Source organism: Psammomys obesus, unplaced genomic scaffold, assembly GCF_907164565.1.
Source record: "Psammomys obesus unplaced genomic scaffold, mPsaObe1.curated_primary_1811, whole genome shotgun sequence".
Classification (NCBI taxonomy): Eukaryota; Metazoa; Chordata; class Mammalia; order Rodentia; family Muridae; genus Psammomys; species Psammomys obesus.
The window spans coordinates 13619774-13641967 of NW_026596057.1; the positions used below are offsets into that span (position 1 = coordinate 13619774).

The 22194-nt window shown below is 45.5% G+C and overlaps 1 protein-coding gene across 2 annotated transcripts; it reads right to left on the minus strand.

Annotated features, from left to right (window-relative positions):
• Nucleotides 1–259: 259 nt before the first annotated feature.
• Nucleotides 260–15523, minus strand: Nphs2 (NPHS2 stomatin family member, podocin). 2 transcript variants are annotated; one of them, XM_055624622.1, is made up of 8 exons: nucleotides 15250–15523; nucleotides 13171–13274; nucleotides 9134–9206; nucleotides 7199–7281; nucleotides 4402–4605; nucleotides 2701–2756; nucleotides 1405–1483; nucleotides 260–554 (listed from the first exon to the last, which is right to left on the minus strand). In XM_055624622.1, the coding sequence occupies exons 1-8, from the start codon at nucleotides 15521–15523 to the stop codon at nucleotides 276–278; spliced, it is 1152 nt and encodes a 383-aa protein (XP_055480597.1). In that variant the 3' UTR covers nucleotides 260–275. The 2 variants fall into 2 exon arrangements, with proteins under 2 accessions (XP_055480597.1, XP_055480598.1); XM_055624623.1 differs by lacking the exon at nucleotides 4402–4605.
• Between the last annotated feature and the right edge of the window lie 6671 nt (nucleotides 15524–22194).

Genomic DNA, 22194 nt, shown 5'->3' on the forward strand with positions numbered 1-22194 from the left:
TTGAACTAAGTCTTGAGAAATCAAAATCGAACCACGTGTAGATTCACAATTCTAAATCTCCTTCCTGCAGTTACTATGAGATAATCCACCTGTCGTTAGACACCTTCTCTGCCATTGTCATTTCACTGTGTTCTTATCCATGTGGCCATCTTGTGACATCATACATTCAAAAGTCATCCTATTTGGCAACCAAACAAGGGCAAGGAGGACTGAATACCTCACTCAGGGATATGGCTTTATATGGCAGATTAGCATTGCTTTTTGCCAATTCACCCCTATAACATAGGAGAGTCCTTCTTTTTGGGATTTAGTGGTTCAACAGGTTTGGAAGAATTTGGGTAGTTGATGCTTCCTTGTGCTCTGCTGCTAGGAGGAGACAGAAGGTTTAGCATGTCAAATGGTAAAGGCAAAACCACAGTGGAGGGCTTCTCTGTGGACAATGACTGAAGAGTGTGCAGGTATCGAAGCTGAACAGCAGCCGGGGTGCCCGACAGAATCTCAGCTGCCATCCTCAGGGACTCAGAAGCAGCCTTTTCCCCTTCTGCAGCGATCATCTACAGAACATATGCAAAGAAAAGCAACGTGATCATGCTTCTTCATTTCATGAGGGCTTTAAGTGCTTGTCGTTCGGTGTGGCCCAGAAAGCAAGCTCCACACGTCTACTCAGGGGCAGGCATGGTTAAACTTGGGGCATTACACTCAGCCTCTCCCTGACAGATTATGAGGCATGGGCAAACAGATTAAACTAGCAATCAAAATGTAAGGTGGATTTAGTTATAGGTCATGACAGTATAGATGGAGCTTAGGGATACTGTTAATATATGTATGGTGGGCTCAAAAACTTAGGAGGATTTTGCTTGCCAAATGGAGGACAAGTTGGTTAGAGTCCTACCTTGGTCAAAAAGTTCAGAAAAGAAGGCTCTTGGCCCCCATCTCACAGATGCTACCTAATGTTGGCCACAGACAACTGATTCAGAGACCTAGATGCAACTGCGCCTCAAAGGCCTCCTCACTCCCTCCTTCCTTAAGAGTTTTTGTTGTTGCTCATTCTGTGTGATTTGAGTCTTTTTCTTCACCCACTCAGTTATTTGAGAGGAATCTGCCTCCCTCCATCCTTTTATTATCCTCAGGATGTCAGGGCCTCGGTTATCTACGGAAAATGCAACACAGGAGGGGAAGGATGGTGTGGGATGATTTCAAGGAGGGAGGGTAAAAGCAGAAGAGGAGTGGGCATGTTAGCAGGAACTTTGGGGAGTGGCTGAGGTGAGTCCTGTGAACACACTGTCAACAGTGGTGAGGACACAGCGGGATTCTGCTCAGTTCCTGGACCGATGTGGACCCCTGGGTTCCCAGATGCTCTTCAAGGGTTTGGCCAGGAGGATGAAGTGCTCAGGAATGGCTCACCCGTACTTTGGCCTGTCTCTGTGCCTCAGCTTCCACAGCCAGAGAGTGCTGAAGCCCAGCCGGCAGCCTCACATCCTTACTGAGAAAGAAGACAGTTACACAGATGTGTGCCATGACCTTAGCAGCCACAGCGTTCTCACAGACTTGCCTTTGTCTACTGTTGTTTCACAAATAGAACCTACATATTCTATGTATGTGGGTATTTTGCCTACATGTATGTCTGTGCACAACATACATGCCTATTAGCCATGGAGGCCAGAAGAAGATAACTGGAGTTACAGACAGTTGTGAGCTGACTGGTGGGTGCTGAGAATTGAACCCAGGCCTTCTGGAAAAACAGACAGTTCTCTAAACCACTGAGGCATCTCTCCAGCTCTGAACAGCAAATTCTGGATGGGCAGATAGAGCTGTTTTACAGTTCTGAGGTGGAATATAAGCAGGGAAGACCACATCTGGGGCCAGCGCCATAAGTGCAGGTATAGCTACGTGGAGGCTGCATGGGGCTGTGATATTCTAACACTGTGGGCCATATTTTATGTTCACAATCTGTTCTCATTTTTTCTCACTTAAAATTTCGTGTAGCTCCAAGCTGTTGAATTTTAATAATGAAAAACAACTTTGAAGATCCATACAACTAAAAACAAAGATCAGAATTATCCATCTAAGTATAAAAGAAAACTGATTTTGAGGAGAAGAATGAACAAATAAGAACAATTCTAGTATTCAGAATTAAAAAAATTTCATTATAGCACTTTTCATTAACAGCCCCAAAGTTGTTTTTACATTAAGGAATGTAACGACAAAATTTTATGTCATCATACAATGGAGTATTATTTGACTTGTAAAATGTAATGAAATACTGATGCATACTACCCCATGGATGAACCTTGAAAAATTAGGCTAAGTGAAAGAAAACCAGGCAGAAAAGCCTTTATTCTGTGATTCCATGTCTGTGAAATGCCCAGAAAATGGGCACACCCACTGAAAGAGAGCTTAGGGCTGAGGTGAAGGGACTGGGGGTTCTTGCTTGTGGGTTTTGGAGGGCGATGGAAATGTGAAGTTAGACACTTGAGGCTAAACCCACTAAGCTAATGCCAAAACATGATAAAAATGCTAAGCTTTATGTAAAAAGACCTCTTAATGCATAATTGGAAACCACAAGGACAGTTTTCTTAGATGTTGTAGAATTGCATCTTGGCTATGAGATGTTGGGTCATTTTTCTCTAGTATCCATGGGACTACAGTTTTTGAGATATATTTTCAAATATAATTCTTGCTGGTTACTTTCCTACCTACATTTCAGTCCTCTCCACTTTGATCCCCCAAATACAGGTCACTGAATCCAAGGCAACCTATGGAGGAAAGAGTTGAGATTAGGGTGAGGCCTGCCTCCTCCAGGTAGGAGAAGCCCTCCTGTGTGCCAGGGCCACTGTTCTGTCCATGGAGCATGTCCTTTCATAGGACACCACTTTTCAATGTCATGTCTGGGACAGAGATATTTAATTTTCACAGTGCTCTTAAATAGTCACTGTGGATCTAGAGATGATATAGGGTCCTGAATAATGGCCCCCAAAGATGGTCCCCTAGGAACTGTGACTGCTGCCCAGAGCATTTTTAGGATGTGCTTAAATCACAGGTTCCTGAAGGACATAATCATGAGTGTGTTCATCTGGGGGAGGATTTGACTCTAGAAGAGAAGGTGATGTAATGAAGGCAGCTTGGACATCAGTGGCCTGGCCTTTATCCCTCAGAGGAGAGGGATGGACAAGGAAGAGGCTGAAGGGAACAGTGGGGAGCATGCTGTTCAAATGTCAGTGTAGGAGCTCCTGCATGCCTCTCATCTTTTTCCCTTTCCAGCTTCTCTGTCTTTCCAGCTCCTTCACTTGTCCTCAAGATATGAATACTAGGTCTCAGCAACACCCCAGACCTGCCACAAACCTTGGAACACTGCCATTTTGTTTTCTCAGGTTCTACAAAATAGCCATGGTCAGAGCGTTTGGTTCTTGTCGTTCCCCCATTGCACCTCCCAACCCACTTTTGATGTCCCCATGACTTCTGTGCTGGGCTGAGTTCCTGGTGGTAACTGCCACCTGATTGCTCGGCTGCCTGCAATCCTGCTTTGCCCTCTGTCTTAATAAGCTCTTGTTGGTAACTGAGACATCTAGCCAGGCTGTGGACAAGACTGCAGAGCTAACTGCCTGGGGACGCAGCAGGACTGCTTAGAAAGGATTTTCCTTTTTCATTTTGAGGTGTGTGTGTGTGCATGTGCGCGCGCCCACGTTTGAGAGTTCGAAAGCCTAAGGTGAGTGTCTTTCTCTATTTTTCTCCACCTTATTTCCTGAGCTAGGGTCTCCCATTGAACTGGAAACCCATGAGCTGACTAGACTATTTGACCAGAGAGCCCCCAGATCTCCCTGGCTCTGCCTTCCCATGCTGGGCGGCACTGTCACACCGGCTCTTTACATGTGTGCTGGGGTCCAGACTCACGGCCTCATACTTGCACATCAAGCACTTTGACCCCCGAGCTATTTCTCCAGCGGCAGTTTCTACTTTCATTCCCTCCTCTAATCCAAATCTATAAGCATGAACAATTGGGTAGTCAATCATGAAAGGGTGCATGATATCTGGTCTCTTAAAGTCTTACTTGGATTTACCATTACTCACCTTTGGGCACACTATGCTTATCTCCCCAGCTAGATTCAGTACCTGGGAACCATGCCTCCTCATCTCAGTACATTGTCATCAACCATCCTGCTCACCCCCACCAGCCCTACCCTTCCCACCTATGGCGACTTCAAATACCATGCTGATATTTCACAGTGTGCTGAAGGTCACTGGGGAGTGACCTTAGGGAAGGGGGGAAAGCAAAATCTGTCTCCCAAGCTAATGATGTTACTGACTGACTGCTCCCCAATGAATAACATCTTGAATGGCCAAATGCCTTGCACATGGCAAATTTAACAAATGACCAATTCATTATTACACTCATCATGGTACCTTTACATCTTGGGCAATGCTCTTTCTTTCCAGAAGAATTTCAGTGAGGGATCTATGCGCCAGGAGGCGCTTCATGGTGGTTTGCACCAGGAACTGGATGGCTTTGGACACATGAGCAAGACTGCTTAGAAGAAGAGAGGCGTTTTCCATGCGGTAGTAGCAGACAGCATCTATCTCCATTATAAACATATCTTTCGTTACCACCTAAATGGAAGAAAAGTTTGAATGCAGGCTGGATTCCTTCCTATGTGGGAGAGAAACTAAATGTATTTCTAGGAGTAAAGTTATAGTAGGGGAAAACGAAAGAGTAACAGGAGACTGATTCTTTATTCAAAATTAATTTTTTTTTTAATGCATGAAGATTTTATCGAGCATGCTAAAGAGTCAGAACAATGCTTGCCTCTTGGAGGAAGAGAAAGAGGTAAGGAGGAAAAGTAAGCATTTTGAAGGGAAACCATTTACATTTACCAAAAGAAAGAATGGGAAAGAATTTTGTACAAGGTGGGAGGCACTTGGAAAAGGCTTTTAAACCCTTGTCTCTGGTAGAGAAATAGGGATGTTGCCTTTGCTTTGCATTTTCCAAATTTTTAAATTGTGGTAAAATGTATAACATAAAATATGCTACCTCTAGTCTAAATTCAGTCAATATAAATACCACCCTTAGTGTAGAGTTTAGTGATTCAATCAACCTCTAGGATGCTATTTATCTCACAAAAGTGAAATCAAATCATCATTGCCCACCCACTCTCCCAGAGCCCCAGTAACCAGCATCCTTTCTGTCTGTGTGGATGGGCTACTCTAGGTACTTACTGGATGCAGATCGCAAGACTACTTGGATTTTGTGATTGACATTCCCGCTTAGCACAATGTCCCAAGGTTCATCCATGTTATATAAAATATGTCAGAATTTATTTCCTCTTAAAGGATGAACAGTATCTAACTGTAGGATACATACCACACTGTGATCATCTACTCGGCTATCAGTGGACATCTGGCTGCTTCTAGTTACATTTTCTTTTGACATTTCTTTTAATCTTTAAAATTTATTATTGGATATGCATGGGTATTTTTTCTACATGTATGTGTATATACCACTTATGTAGAGTGCCCTTGGAGGTCAGAAGTGGGTGTTAGATTTCCTTGAACTAGAGTAACATGGTTTTAAGCCATCCTGTAGGTGCTGGCAATTGAACCTGGGTTCTCTGGAAGAGTAGTCATTGCTCTCTCCAATTCCTGCTTCTACTTTTAAAAGATTTGTTTTTATTTTTATGTGCATGTGTATCTGTGTGAGTGTGTGTATGTCTCTCTGTGTGTTTTTGTGTCTGTGTATGTATATCGGTGTGAGTGTATCTGTGTGTCTATGTGTATCTGTGTGAATGAGTGTGTTTCTCTGTGAGTGTATGTCACATGTATGTGGGGGCCCACAGAGGCCAGAGAGTGCACTGGATCACTGGGAGCTGGAGTTATGGGCAGCTCAGGTGCTAGGAGCTGAACTCTGGTCCTCTGTAAGAGTAGCAGGTGTTCTATTAAGTCATCTCTCCTGTCCCTGTTTCTACTTTTTCTTACTATGAACATGGAGAAAAAATAATTTCTCAAGATCTTTTCAATTCTTGGAAACTTGTAGCTTATAGAAATTTTATTTTTAAGTTTTGGAGAAGTCATCTTGCTGGGTGACTGCGTCCTACAGTGTGGCACCACCATTCATCCCACCTGCGTGCCGGCACCATCTAACATCCCGCCTGCAGCGGATGGATTCCAGTTTCTCCATGTTCTCTTCAGTATTTGTCACCTTCTCTTCCCCCTCTGTCATATTTTCCTTTTGGTTGTGAGCCTATCCTTTCATGGCTGAGCTATCTCTCCAGCCCCTGTTATATATTCTTAATGGCAGCCTTCCTAATAGGGGTAAAATGATTTGCATATCCCTAATGATTAGTGATGTTGAGCATATTTTAATGTGTTCATTGGCCATGTGGGTATCTTCAAGTTTTTCATATACATTCTTCAGAAAGATGTCTAATTTAGCCCGTGTTAGTCTGTGTTCTCCAGAACAATGAAACCAGTACTGTGTGTGTGTGTGTGTATGTGTTGTGTGTGTGTGTGTGTGAGAGAGAGAGAGAGAGAGAGAGAGAGTGAGTGTGCATAGAGCTAGATTATTTTTAAAGGATCAGGTCATGAGATTATGGAAGTTGATAAGGCCAAAATTTTGAGTCTGGAGACTGAGGAAAGCATTTATATTGCCTCTAGAAGAAAACTTCTTCCCCCTCAAGCCAAAGACATTTCTTTAAAAGGTCTAACTAATTGAATGAATCTCACCCACATTACCAAGGATAAACTGCTTTATTAAAAGTTTGCTAGTTTTTAAATATTAATCTAATGCCCCAAATACCTGCATAAAAACATTCAGGTTTGTTTAACTAAGTATAGGCCAAATAGCAGAGGTCTAGCCTAGCCTAGTTAATACACAGATTAACTATTATAAATTCCTTTGTCCATTTTTAAAATTAGGTTATGGCTTTTGTTGTTTTTGTTGACCTGAATGAACTCTTCTATAGCCTATATATTAAAATCTTATAAATGATTTGAAAATATGTTTTTCCATTACACAAACTACCTTTTACTCTGTTGATTATCTACTTTGATGATTATGCTTTTAAGTCTGCTTCTCTTCTTTCCTACTTTTGAGCATAGTCACTTTGCCTTGGGATTGAGTTGGATGGTAGACCATGGAAATGTCAATAGAACGCAACTATATGTGTATATGTATATGTATATGTATATATGTATATATGTAGCTTACCTCATGGAAAGGTATCTCCAAGGTCTGAAGACGGAGGTCAACCTTGTGGTAGGTATCCAGGCAGGGCAAAAAAAAGAACAAGCCTATAAGAGGTTGTGAGCAAAGAAACAGGTGAACAGCAGGTCTGAAGACTGCTAGAGATTGTCTCTTCAGAGTGAGGCTGCACTTCTACCACCCACAGACCACTGAGTAGCATCACTGTACCTGCAGTACTGTCATGGAACTCATTATTCAACTGGGGACGCTTTTGAAGGCAAAGGCAGGGTACATTACTAAAACTAAGTTGAGCATATCAGGTATAAAGAGAGATTATTCCAGAAAACCAGACCACCTGGCCACTTTGGGCCTCATATTGACTATCCCATCATCTCATAGATCTGTCTCTCCACTAGACTCAAGCTCTGTAAGTGTGTGCATGAATGTTAACCTTGATGTGTCTTAGAGCCTTTTAGGTACAGTGTAAAACTGCTTTAGTCTGTGAATGACTGGTGCACTGACTTAGAGCTGACAACCTCTGTGTGTTACTTCTGAAAATGTGAGTCCCAGGATCACCAGACAGCAGCTTTGTGTTGGCTAGTTAGTCCTTTACCCCAGGTAGCACACGTGCTAAATATTCAGTACCTATAGACTGGTTAGCTGAACGGTTCCTAAAGCCCCTTAGATGACTTAGGACTATGGTGGTTTGTATAAGAATGGTCCCCTAGGCTCATATATTTGAATGCTTAGTCACTGGGGAGTGGCACTATTTGAAAAGATTAGAAATGTGTCACTGGGGGTGGGCTTTGAGGTTTCAAAAGTCCATGTCAAGACCCGCTCAGTCTGTCAGCCTCTCTCTCTCTCTGCCTATAGTTCAGGATGTGACTCTTAGCTACTGCTCCAGTATCTGCCTGCATGCTACCATGCTCCCCACCATGATGATAACAGACTAAGCCTCTAAAACTGTAATCAAGCCTCCAACTAAATGCTGTCTTTTATGAGAGTTGCCTTGGTAATGGTGTCTATTCACAGCAATAGAACAGTGACTAAGACAGGGGCCCTTCAAGAGCCACAACTTTGTGGAAACTAGCGCCACCTCATAGTGCCAAGGATGTGTGTGGGAGCAGCCAGCAAGAACCTTTTCTTGTCCCAACAGAGATGGTTCCTGAAAACCAGGGCCATTGGCAAGATGTAATATATCCTGGAACTCTAGAGTCTGGTTCTATATTATGTGGACTTGTATATTGGATTCTAAATCTTGAATCTCTGATATGTCTCCTAGACTGGTCTCCATTTTTAACTTGTTCTTGCAGGCATGGCTGAGAACTCAGACCTTCTCAGTATTCGTACAGTGGGATTTCACTCTTTCTTCTGTCTTCTTGGATGTCTTATATCTCTAAATCTAAACTACTAGACTCCGCAGACTCACCATTCTTCTATCTATATGCCTTGAGTCTGGTTAGACAACCTCTGGAGCTTCAGGTCCTAGCAAGCAGAGAGCACGCCTTATTCCTCTGGTCCCTGATAGTTCACTGTCTGCAATGCTAGAAGGATTCAGTCTAGGCCTCTTCTGCCAACTGAAAACATTTGTTATCAGATGCTGGATTTTGCTTGACCTCCATGATTTAATCTGATCAACTAGCTCAGATTTTCTCTGAGAAGGATTCTGACTATACACACACTGTACTCAGACCAATCCTTAGCTGACTTGCAGTTCCCCCTAGGATAGCCCTAGGGTGGGGGTCTTTCCACTGGTCCTTCCTCTTGGCCACCTGTGATCTATTAGTAATGCTTTCTGAGGAATTCATGGCAACCTATAATTAACATTGAAATACAGATATATTAAATCAAATAACTTCATATAATCAAATATATAGATAATAACTATGTGTGGATTAAAGAAATCATTAACTTTGGGGGTGGGATAAAAATTTCAAAAGCATGTTAGGCAATTCTTACCAGGACCTTTGGCTCTTCCAGGAAGCAGATGTCCCAGTCGGAATATAATTACTCTTTCATACTCTTGTACAACCTAAAGGGAAATGCAGTACTTTCAAATGATTTCAAAGGAAAAAAAAAAAAAAGGCCTCAAAAGACGTTTGCATGAGAATGATTCTAGGTTACAGAAATCTTTTGTTAGCCAGGTATGGTGGTGCATACCTTTAATCCCAGCACTTGAGAGGCAGAAGCAGTGGCAGGCAGATCATTGTGAGTTCGAGACCAGCCTGGTCTACATAAGTTCCAGAACATATTAAGTTCAAAAAACAAAATAAAACAAACTCTTTTGAGAACTAAGAACAAGCCCAGGTATGGGGATTCATACCTAGTATCTCAGCACCTGTGGGAGGCAGAGGCAGGAGGACCCCTTGTGTGGTCCACATAGCATGTTCCAGGATAGCCAGTGCTACACTGACTTTGTCTCCAAAGGGGGGGGGGTAGAAGCTGCAGAGACTGCCCAACGGGGAAAGCGCTTTCTGCACAGTGTAGCAAGGACCTGAGTTTGAATCTGTAGACCCATGGAAAGCTAGACATGATCGTGCACATCACAACCCAAGTGAGCCTACAGCGAGCTGGGGGGAGGGACACATGAATCCCAGGAAGCTGGCTAGCCTGATGTGCACAGCCAAGCAACAAGAGGTCCGTCCCAGGTGGACGGTGAGGACACCTGAGGTCATACACCGAGGGGAAGCGGTCCCCCAGCTCCCTCCTCACTCACAGAGAACAGATCTATTAACGTTTAATGTTCTAAAATACACACACAGTAAGTGTAGACACTAGTGAAACAAAACATTGACTGTGTTAATGAAACTGTGCTAGGAAACCATTGTATGCCAACAAATTAGCTTAGAGGGATACAAACTACTCAAACTCAAGAAGATGAAAATCTGAAGATATTCAAATACTAAGTTATTGTGAACTTCCTACAATACAGGACCTTGTACACTGCTGCCAGGAATGTAAACTGGTCCCTCATTATGGAAAACAATACGAGTATTTCTAAAGAGCAAACAAAGAAATCCTACATCAGAACACACACAAAGTAAAGGAGGTCAGTCCTTGAGACAGGGTCTCACTATGTAGTCCTGGCTGGTCTGGAACTTGCTATATAGACCACAATGGTATTGAACTCACAGAGATCCTCCTGCCTCTGCCTCCAAGAGCTGGTACGGAAGTCAGTGTCTTTGAAGAGATACACAGCTGCACATTCACTGCAGCATTATAACAATGGCCAAGATAGGAATCAACCTGCTCATCACTAGACAATTTTGTTTTTATTTATTAAACTTGTTTATTCATTTACATCCCAATCACACCCCCCTCCCTCCTCGCCACCTGGTCCCACCCTCCCACTCTCGTCCCTCTTACCCCTTCTCCTCAGAAAAGTGGAGCCCCCCCAGACATTTTTAAACACACACACACACACACACACACACACACACACACACACACACACACCAAAGAAAGGGACACACTGGAGATGTTATTTAGCCTTAAAGAAAAAGGAGAGACGATGTTAAGTGAAATGAGCCAGACAGAGAAAGAACCAACACTGCACATTCCCACTTTATGTGGAATCTGAAAATGTTGACCTCACTGGAGACAAGAGCATGATGGTGGTTATCAGAAGCTGGGGGTGAGGGAGCATGAGAGATGCTGAGCAAAGGGGAAAGGCTCCTCCAGCAGATGCGTGAATCCTGGGATCTAGTGGATGATGTGGTGACTGGATTGTATTTGTATAGCATAATGCTACATTTGAAATTTACTAAGAGAATCAATTGGTCTGAAGTATTTTGCCTCACAAAAATCTTAAATACAGTGCTGCCTATGTTAGTGTGATTATGGTAATATTTTCAAATATATATGCATATAAAACATCACACTGTGGCTGGGGTGGGAGGTTGGTGGAAAAGTACTTTCCTAAGACCTACAGGCTTGGATTTGATCCCTAATGACTAAAAAATTTTCACAAATTCTTCCAAAAACATGAGGAAAATAGCAATATATTCTCTGAGGCTAATCTAACTATGATTCATGAAGAAAAATCACAGATATAAGAAAACTATACAACTATCTCCCTTTTGAGTACAGGTGCAAAAAAACCCCCATCTTAAACAAAGCCAGTCACCTAAATCCAGTAGATTTTACCTTATGACCAAGTGAGGGTGAGGGAGGGTGTGTGTGTGTGTGTGTGTGTGTGTGTGTGTGTGTGTGTGTGCGTGCGTGCAGGAATAATTGACTGTGGAGGTCAGACAACAAAGGACAATCTTGCTTGAGGTTTTTCAGTCACTATCTACCTTGTTTTTATTAGAGTTTCTCTTTGGCCTGGAGCTCACCAAGCTAGGCTAGTCCATGAGAGAGCCCCACCATCTTCATCCCCTGGGCTGGCTAGTTTTATAGCCACTGACATAAGCCAGAATCATTTGAGAAGAAACTCCAACTGAAAAAAATGCCCTTACCATATTGGCCCATGCACAAGCCTGTGCTCCATTTTCTTGATTGATGATTTGTCAGTGTGAGCAGTGACCCCCCCGCCAGGCTGGGGGTCCTGGGGGCTGTAAGAAAGCCAGGCTCAGCAGGCCACAGGAGCAAACCAGTAAGCAGCACCCCTCCACTGCCCCTGCGTTAGATCCTGCCTCAGGTTGCCGCCCTGTTTGAGTTACTGTCCTGACTGCCTTCAAAGATACACCATAATATGGAAGCCCAAGTGGGAGTAAACTCTTTCCTCCCCAATTTGCTTTTGGTCATAGTGTTTCATCACAGCAATAGAAAACCTAACTAGGCGCCTTCCTAGTGCTAGGGAGAATTTACAAGTGTGCAGTATGTGCCCCCCCCCCTCCTTTTTTCCACGCATCAATCTCAGGTCTGCGAGCTTAGGCAGCAAGCACTTTACCAACTGAACTATCACCACAGACCCCCAAGCTGGAGTTTTTTAAAACATCCTAGAATGAACAAATGATAATACATCCAATCAGTAAAGAATAAAGACCAGACAATACATAAAAAATTTCAATAGATGAAAAAATACCATGTGATACAATCCAATGCAGTCTGGTGGGAAGAGGAGGAGAAGGGGTTGGGAAAGCCCCTGGATGATGTGAGGACTAGGACAAGCAACAGCCCTGATTGCACCTCTAAGTGTCCATCCACAGCCTCACTCTTCGCTGGCAGCTTTAGCCAGTGTAGAACAATGGCTGGCAGGGCTGTGGGGGCCTGACCATTCCTGCCCACCGTGGGACTCCTTTGAAGCGAACTTTGCTTTAGGGTTCCCTTTTAATCAGGCTGTGGCTATTTGAGAGCTGCACCACACACAGTCTGGGGTTCTTTCTGTCCAATTCTCCCACTTCTTCTATCTGAAGTGCCAAACTATGTTATTAAAGATGTCCCCTGCCTGGTCTTGTTCTTTCTCCTCTCAGTCCCCTGAGCTTCAAATTTCATCTCAGCATGTGCTTCCTGAGTGTGCCCAGGTCTTCATTTTCTTCTGGGGTTAGTATGTGTAAAACACTTGGGGACCAAAGATATTTTTCTCTCCTGGTCTGGAGAAGCTGCCGGGTACAATTCCCTGTAGTGTCAAAGTAGATGGTCTGATCTGGGATGCCCTTTGTGTCACTGGACATGGACAAACTAGAAGAAGCTTCTGAAGGCTCTCTCAGTCTAATAGGTGTGTGTGTCTCAGTCTAATAGGTGTGTGTGTCCCTGTCCTTAGACAGACAGACATAGACAGACACACACACACGATTTGCTAACATATTGTCCTAGCCGGGTGAGAAGACCACCAATACTATGCATGTAGGAAGTGTAAAAGTGAAAGCAGAGTAAATACTGGAGGAGCACAGGGCAGGGGGTAGCGGGCTGGGAGGGTGAATTACATGGTTACACTGAGCCGGGTCTTGAAGGAAGCAGAGCTCTCCTGGAAGGCAGGCATCAAACACAGACCGACAGCTTGGTCTATGAGAGACAACAGAAAAATCACCTCTTGGGTTTGTGTAGGAACTCACCTTGATGCAGAACCAGATGGAGAAAGGGAAAGTTATGACGATGAAGAGCAGGGAGGCAAGGACAAGAAGCCACTCACAGGCCCCTAACCCAGAGGCCTTGACACCTAGGGAAACGATTACGTTGAAGCATCACCATATTTGTCCAGCAGTATTTGTCAGTCTAGTGCTTAGTATCAGAGTCAGAACAGTTGGAGACATTTCTGGAAAAATTGGGATGAGCCAGACATCAGAATGATCAGAGTTCCCAGGTCAATTGTCCATGTGAAGGATTGTGTGGGCAGACAGAAGGTGGAATAAACCAGCAAGGGGAACTGGGGGACCAGGAGGCCAGGGAGACCAGTTGGCTCCAGTTCTACTTCCATCATTTATGTCCACAGCTGACTTTTAAGCAGGGCAAGAACCTCTTTACACCTACTTTCCTCACCTATATAAGGGGATGTTAACTGATTACTATCTCATAACAGCCTGTCCATGAGCTACATCTGATATAGCCAGTACAAGGGTAAAGCGGCATCCACACATGAAGATGCCAGCTCGTGCCTGGCAGGTCTCAGGTTTTAAGGTGTGAAGTGCCTACAAGTTCCTGGCACTGCCATGTCTGACTTTCTTCCATCAGAGTCCCTTTGCTGGAGTAAGATGTTCTGCAGTCTTTGGGAATCACCTATTTGGCCTAACATTAGCTTGTCTCAGTAAAAAAGGTGATAATGGAACGGTGGCACTCCACATTCATGATGCTTCAACTCAATGCCAAAGACTCTTCAGAGAACACGTAGTCTTTCAGGAGTTGGCACAGGTAAGGTGTCCCTCTGTTTGGACTGGGAACCTGCTTTTCTGCCTCTCTAGCATTACCCAGACCACCATCTAAGCCGACCTCTCCAACCCCTATTAATTGCTCCTCTAGAAAGCTGTGCCCAGTGCAAGCACACTATTTAATTTTTCAAAGCATCATCTCTCATCTGTGATGTGTAACTAAATAAAACAAAGCACCCAGTGTGCGCTTGCCATAGAAAGGACTCCAGAAATGGGGCTGCCTCGCTTGCCTACTTCCCTGCTGGCACACTGATCTGGCACACACTAATTTTTATCTCTGTAGCACTGAACCCAAGAACCTCTCCTAAGGACCAGGGGTTCTCAGGCAAAAAGCATGAGCAGCACAGACCATCTACATTATAGCCCAATTGCAGGAGGCTTCCACAAATAGTGGCGTACTATGATCCAGCACACACTGCACTGCTGGTAACTAGGAAATGTTAATTCTCCACGTAGCTAGCAGACAGCAGTGTAGCATGTTGGTCCTTGCTTTCCTCAAACATCTGCTCGCCTTTAATTTGGCAGTAATGATTTTTTTCTTACATTTGTTATGAAGAAGTTTGGAAGTAGATATGTTTCTCCCTAAGAGTGAAGGCACCCCAGGAGGTAAAAGGAAGCCCTCTATATCCCTTCCTGTAGTGAGTGGTGTTCTTTCAGCTTTCGAGGATTTAGCGGAGATTGTGCAGAGTGCGTTGGAAGGCTTATTTTATTCACATCTACCGCAAGAAGCACATTTTGTGGTCACATGGTCGATAAGAATTCTTTCTGTGGTCACCCTGCGGGCAAGTGTTTGGCTCTTCGACTAGCTCCACTGCCTTTGCCTTTATGGGGGTGGGGGGAAGAATGGATCGGAAGAAGCCATTCCAAAGAAAGGTTAAAATACTCTTAGACTTAAGTCTGATAGGCGATGAGGGAAGAGGAGGCACACAGTTGATGCTCAGAGCATCATATTAAGTGTCCATAGGTGTGTGTCCACAAAAGCCAGCACTGGTTCCTTTCTTTGCACGTTGGCTGGAGCCAGTCCTGGACCACTCTCTCTCTCTCCCCCAACTCCACTGGCAGCTAGGGACAAACGATTAAGCTGATGTTACTGTTTGTATTCCACCTGATGCACTCTGCTCTCCACCACTCGCTAATTCACGTCTTTCCCCGGAAACTGGAATCGCTGCCGCAGTCTGGCTTTGCCACAATGGGGCAACTCACTGCACTCGGATCGCATCTCTCACCTGCTCCCCACACCCCTCCTCTGGTCGGATCTGCCCTCCATACCTTCCTCTGGTCGCTCGCTCTCCAGCAGCGCCACCACTTCGGTGCCCTCTTCACCGGAGCCCCGAACCTCGTCCACGTCCACTACGGTGGCGGCGGGAGCTCGGGGCTCCCCCCGGGTCCCCGTCCGGTCGGCGCTCCGCCGCTCTGACCCAGCCTCCCGGCGCACGCGGCCTCTGCTGCCCCTCTCGGCCTTCGCCCGCTTGTCCTCCCTAGAGGAGGACCTGCCACCCCGCCGCTGCGCCTCCCTCGAAGAGCTCCGCGCCCTGCTGTCCATCCTCAGCGCAGCGGGAGAGCCCCGGAGCCCGCGGCTGACACAGTCGCCGCCCCAGCTTTCTGAGCACCCGCGGAGCTACCCCAGGACCCCAAGGACCTTGCTGCGGGAGGGAGGTGCGAAGGGCGGGGCCTGAGACGGCCCTTCCCACCCTCAACCCAACGGCAGAGATCTCGCCCAGGGACCGCCAAGATCGGGTGCGGAGCTCTAGGAGGACCTAGGTGGGAGAGTCCCGGTGCCAGTCCACCCGCCAGGCCCGCGGACTAGGGAGGGGAGGCAGCTCTGCTTCGGTGGCTTAACATTAGGAAACAGGACGCGTGGTACCAGAGGATCTGCTTTGATTTCTGTGTTAGAAAGGGTCGCTTTTCTCTCGCAGGTCCTGTTCCCATGCTTTCTTGAAGGCTGGGGTTCAGCGTTTTCAAAGTTCACCGGCTAAGCTGCTTCCGAATGCAGAGCCAGGAGCTGCCTCACCTTTTCTGGGGGAACCTGACCCTCTAGTTCTCTTGTATTCCTCCGTTTCTGTCTGGAACAGAAGTGTGTCTAGATAACTTTTAAAGCAAAGTTCACCATTTTATTTCCATAGTTAGAACCCATGCCGATAGAAATGTTTATTTATTCTTTAGTTTTCAATATTTCACACATACCTTTTTCTCTCAAAAACTTTTAGGAAACTTTAGTGATGAGAACCTGAAGATCAGTTTATATTGATCTTGAAAAGTATTGTTTTCTCTCATATGTCCCAGACAGCCACAGGAATACAATAACTATTTAGTAACCAAGTAACCTGAAATTAAGTAAAAATTTGACCCTGGGTTTTAAATTATTTTTTAAAAGTTATTTTATGCATGAGTTTTTTGCCTGCATGTATATCTGTGTGCGTTGTGCATGTCTGGTGCCTGTAGAGGCCAGAAAAGGGCATTAGATCCCCTGGAACAGAAGTTACAGACGGCTGTAAATCACCGTGTGAATACTGGGAATTGAACCTTGGTCCTTGAACCTGGAACAGCAGCCCTGTTCTTAATTGCCTTGACATCCATGTGGCTCTTGACAATGATTCTTACATAAGCTACATGAGAGGGCAAGTATTTAAAAATTCTGGCTCGATATTTCCCACCTAGAACACACACACACACACACACACACACACACACACACACACTTCTGTAGCTGTCTTTGGTTCACAGAGAGAAAAGGAGTATGATTTTCTTCTCCATATCTAAAGCAACATAAGTGCCTGCTTACACATTGGATGGGGTTCCAAATGATGAAATCTGAAAAATGCATGAAGGTTCACGATAAAATGGCTGGTTCAGCGTTCTGGACAGTGGAGGAGTTGGGGAGGGCAGCGCAGAGTGAGCAGTGAGTCCTGCTAGTCAGCTACTATTACAGTGAGGCTGATGCTTTCTTTCAGATTCCTTTTTAATTAAAAATGTTGCTCATACCTCAGCTGAAACTATTCAGTATAGCCATAAGCGTTTAATACTTCACTCCTCGTTTGCATTTGTTGAGACTGCTGTCTATAAGAATAGGGCAAGGAGGAGAAGGGGACACTCTTGCCTTGTGTGTCGAGATCACAGAGCCTGAGTGTACGATGCCACACTTACTGCTGGTTAGTGCCTTCACATTTGACATCCACGTAAACGAAGGGGTGGACATGTATCTATGCAGATTATTTCATGGAACAGAAACAATTTATTGGCACTAGATGAAAGTTCAAATGCTACCCTTTGGGACCTGGCAGCTACAAAGATGTGTTGTTTGACTTTCTCAATTTTCAGATGTCAGGTTGACCAACTGTGGGAGAACAGCGGGGTCTAGGGAATCGAGGATCAAAGATGGTCCAAGGCTTTGGAAAGGGGATGGTGTAAATTTAGAAAATACTCCAGAAGAAAGAAAATCAGACGATTTTAAAGGCATTTGACACCACTGCATTTTATTATTTATACAGTGTTCTGCCTGCATGTGTGCTTGCAGGCCAGAAAAGAACACCAGATCTCATTATAGATGGTTGTGAGCCACCATGTGGTTGCTGGGAATTGAACTCAGGACCTTTGGAAGAACAGCCAATGCTCATTAACTTCTGAAGCCATCTCTCCAGCCCAAGACTGCATTTTTTAAGCTTGTCCCTGGATGAACAAAAGGCAGAATACTTTATACTAAGTGGTGAATTGTGGAGGAAAAGGTAAAAAAAAAAAAAAAAAAAAAAAAAGGCTAATGTGGATTGTTATTCAAGGATTTGGCTACAAATAAGAAGCAAGAAAGAGATATAGGTCAAGAGAAGGTTTTTCCCCCTTCCTGGCTTGCTCTTCCTTTCTATTCAGGATAAAAAGCATCAGAGCATAATTTTATATAATAAGAGTCTATAAAGAGATGGAAACACAGAATTGTATAGTGATAACCAAAGAGTAAGATTGTGGTCCTACAGGTGCTTTGGGACTAGAATGAGGAATGGAAAAAAGCACCTCCAGTCCAACACACATTTACACAGAGACCTGAAGGAAAGATATGGGAAGGCCAATGCAAAGGCCTGGGGTGGAGCTGAGGTATATATATATTTAGATTTTTAGTTGTCTTCAGGTGGTAGGGTAATACTAGGTTAAGATGTCTACAACAGATGTCAAAGTCCTGGGGTAACTGTCAACAATCTTGAACCTCAGTATCGAGTGGCCCAAACTAGGCATTAATGTTCAAAAGCTTGGGAAGCAGGAATAATGTACTGAGTTAAGCATGGGCTTCTTCTATTCTCTTCAAAATGTCATCCAAGGCCGAGATTGTAGCTCAGAGTACTGTTTGCTTAGCACGTACAGAAGCCCTTGTTTCAATCCCCAACACTGTCAAAACAAAAAAACCAACCAGACAAAAAAAAAAAAAACTCCAGAAACTTTTACTGACGTTGACGTTCTTAAGGCAAGAATGCTTGTAGGAGCAGCTGCAGTTGAGATTCACTCCCAGATTGCAAGCAGTGCGGGGAGGATACCAGATGGAGGAGGTTAATTACCAGACAACAAACAGGCTATTGGACACGGTAATAGGGAAAGAAAGCAAGAGGTGGCCTGAGCTACGGAGCTGTCTGGTGACCTCAATTGTAGGACCCAAGAAATGAACTCTACATCCACTGAGACTAGTGTGTAGCAACAAAAACACACTAGTAAAACAGGCTTCATGTTTTTAGAATAGACACTTCTCACGTCTTGCAAAGGTAAGACTTTTTACCCTCTTCTAAGCACCAACTCCAGATTCCAGATCCACAGCCTTTACATGAATTCCTCTAAGATTGAAACCTTCTATCTTGCCTGGAAGCTCTTTAAACAGGAAGGTAAACAACTCAAATAGCTTCAAGGAAGTCCCTGAAATTGATCAAATTCATCACACCCACACTCCCACCTGTCAGAGTAGGCAATAAAGACTGAGAGTCCATCTTAGACCTTGCTCAGCCAGGCTGTGAAGAGGACTGACACCATACCAGCTGCCTGAACCAACGGAGTCACTTGGGAAGTACAGTATAACCCGTTGGGCTGCCTCCAGGATGCGCAGTGTGCTCCAGGTTCCCAGCTTCTGTGAGCTGCCTGTCACCCACGGTGGGGCTGGCCTTGGTGATGCAGCCGTCTTTGAGTGATTTCTATTCCTGTATCACCTCATCCATCTTCCTGGAAGTAACCCCCAAAGAAACTCAAGGGTTCAGCAAGTTGGCTTTGCTGGTGTCTGCACTCTGGTCTGTGGTGGCTGCCTATCTGGGTCGAGTAAACGTGTGTGTGGCATCTCCTCAAGAAAAGATCGTCTCACAACAATGGCAAACATACACCTCCGGCTTTCCGCAAAGACCTTGACAACTCTTACAGACAGCTTTTCTACAGAAAAGAAAATACTCAAACTTGCAGTGACCACCATTTGCCAGTTCCAAAATTCATAATTATTGCACTCGCTGTATGACATCAGTTTATATGGCTTAGGAGATAAATGGCATTTTGGTCCAGGTTCACCTTTGTATCAAGATAGGGGAACTGAATTTATCATCTAGTTATGAGTCTTAGTTGTCAAGTAAATTGCTGGAATAAGTAACTTTAGCAGTGGGAATTTCCACATTGGCATATTCAATCCTGGAGCAAGGCATTTTGTGATAGAAAACATGAAGTGGTCTGGAAGCAAGTGCACTGGAAGCAGTTACCCTGGAGATCTGCAGCGGTATCACCACAGGGAAAAGAACCAATGAGATGGTTCCCACGCTGTTCCCAGTTACATTCCAGAGGATGCAACGCAGCGCAGCGCAGCGACTTCGTCCTGTGCGTGTCCTCTGCGCTCCTCTCTCCAATAACCTTTTCAAGATTCAAATTTTGTTTCTGCTACCTGATAGTTAACCAACTTCACGCAGCCTAGAATCATGTAGAAAGAGAATCTCAATGAAGTACTGTCTAGATCAGGTTGGCCTGTGGGCTACTGTCTTAAATTTGGTTAGTTGACCTGGGATGACCCATCCTGAATGTGGATGGCACTTGGGCTTGAGCTCTGGACCATATACAAATAAAATTAGTTACCATTTAAACATGTATTTTCTCTCTGCTCTTGACTGCAGATGTTACAAGCTGCATTGATTTTCCTTCACTGACTTCCCCAGTAAGGGATTGTAACTGGAATTGTAAGCTACAATAAACCCTTTGACCCTGGTTGGTTTTTGGTCAGGATACTCTAGTCACAGCAACAGAGATGAGAACTAGGATATTATCCATGAATCACTGTCTTATCTGGATCAAAGCCGCACCTGTGGTCTCAGTCCTTGGTAGAGGCAGGAGAATCTCATTAAGTTTGAGGCCAGCCTGAACTGCGTAAGACCCGTTCTCCGTGAGTAGGAATAGAATTAATCTTTACAGAATACCGGGTACTCAGTAAGTTACCTTTTGTTATCTCTGGTTATTGGCTAGGAGAATCTGGGATGCGAAGCTTTTTGTAGGAGTCATTCAGCGATATGTTTTCTGAGCCTTTTATGAAAACACTTTAACTCTACTCTTTTGATGTTGGCTTACAGGGATACCAGATTCAGCTGGGTAGATTTTGCTTGAATGGCCGTCTAATTTCCACTGTTTTATAGATAGCTAAAATCTCTTGATTCCTTTTCTCCTAGGCTTTTTCTTAGAAGGTTTTTAGTTAGTCTGAGGACTCAATGGACCTTTAAAATATGAAGATATGTTGCTTCTAAAACTTCGTCATTGAAATGTTGCAATATATGGGCCCATTTTTTCATCTTAGAATTTTCTTTTCTGTTTACTTATCACTGCTTGGCTATAAACCGAATATATAAATCTTCTCTAGTTTCTGTTTTTAAGAGATTGTTTAATATTCCTCGTTCATTGATGAAACATTTTGTTCACTTGGATTCTGTTCTTATGCAATCCAGCAGGGTCTCCAACTAGGGCTTTTTCTCTCTCCGCTTCCCAGGCGCTAGGCTCAACAGGTATGCATCACCTCACCCGGCTTCCGGTCTCTTCATCGGAACCCTTTGACAATCTTTTCGTTTGTCCAGTCCATTTACGATTGCCTATTGTTAAGGAAAAGTTTTCATACCACGCATTTCTACTTGCTAGTTTTTGAGGACTCTTGCCAATGTAGTTTATTCTGCAAATCCAACAAATATATCCAAATAAAATCATCCTCTTTAGTCTCCCACTTCTCTGCATTGCATCTGGAGAGTCCTTCACTCATTCCACCATTCCTCCCTCCCTCCATCCTTCTCTCTCTTCTAGGCGTCAAAGTCGCATCCAGCTCAGCAGTAATTCTCAAGTCAGAACCAGGTCGCCCTTAATCCTCCCCCCCCCCAAATAATCGCAGACCCTCGGCCCGAGCACGTGTTGGCGTCTTCGGAGGCGGGGTGGAGAGCGTTGGTCCGGGCTTAGCCTGCTCAGCAGGTGCGTCCGCCGCGGCTCCCGCCTCCCGCAGGTGCCTGGGGGCGGGACGGCCCGGGCGGGCACACAGGCAGGTGTGCGGGTGCGGACGCGGGGAGGCCGCGGCTCCCGGAGGAGGTGGGCGCGGCGGCGCGCAGCGGCGTCCCGGAAGGGAGAGCAGCCTCGGCCGCACCCGCCCGGGGGGCTCCGCTAACCGTCACACCGGCCGCGCCCCCCTCGCGTGGAACCCGGCGCACGGGACTCGACGGGCCGCGGTGCGCAGGCGCGCGACGCCGTCGCCAGCCCGGCTCCTCCGCGGCCCTCCCGGAGCGCCCCGGACTTGGGCGGCGCGCAACGGCAGCGCGGGTGCGGCGGGGAGCGAGGCCGGCGAGCCGCAGCCGAGGTAGCGGCGGGCCCTCGGCACGGGAGGGCCAGCTGGGGCGGTGAGGGGCGCCGGTCCGAAGGAGGGGACCCCACCCCCCATACACACACTCCCGTCGCCGTCCAAGAGGAGCGAGGAGATGGGGCGGCCTGCGGTCGGTTCGGGCTTCTCCGCGTCGCCCCTTGCACCGAGGCCTAACACCCTTGGTTCCCAAAGAGTGGCCCAGAGCCCAGCTGATACTGAGCTGCCTTGGGGAATGAATGGCACCCCCTAAAGAGCTCGAGATCTTCCTAACCAGCCAGGCCCAGCTGGGACTTGAGAGCAGCCCGAGGCTAGTTTGGGAGCGCTCATCCCTACAAGCCGAGCTTTGGGGTTTGTAGTGACCACGGCAAGGAGGGCTTGTGAATACTTGGAATACC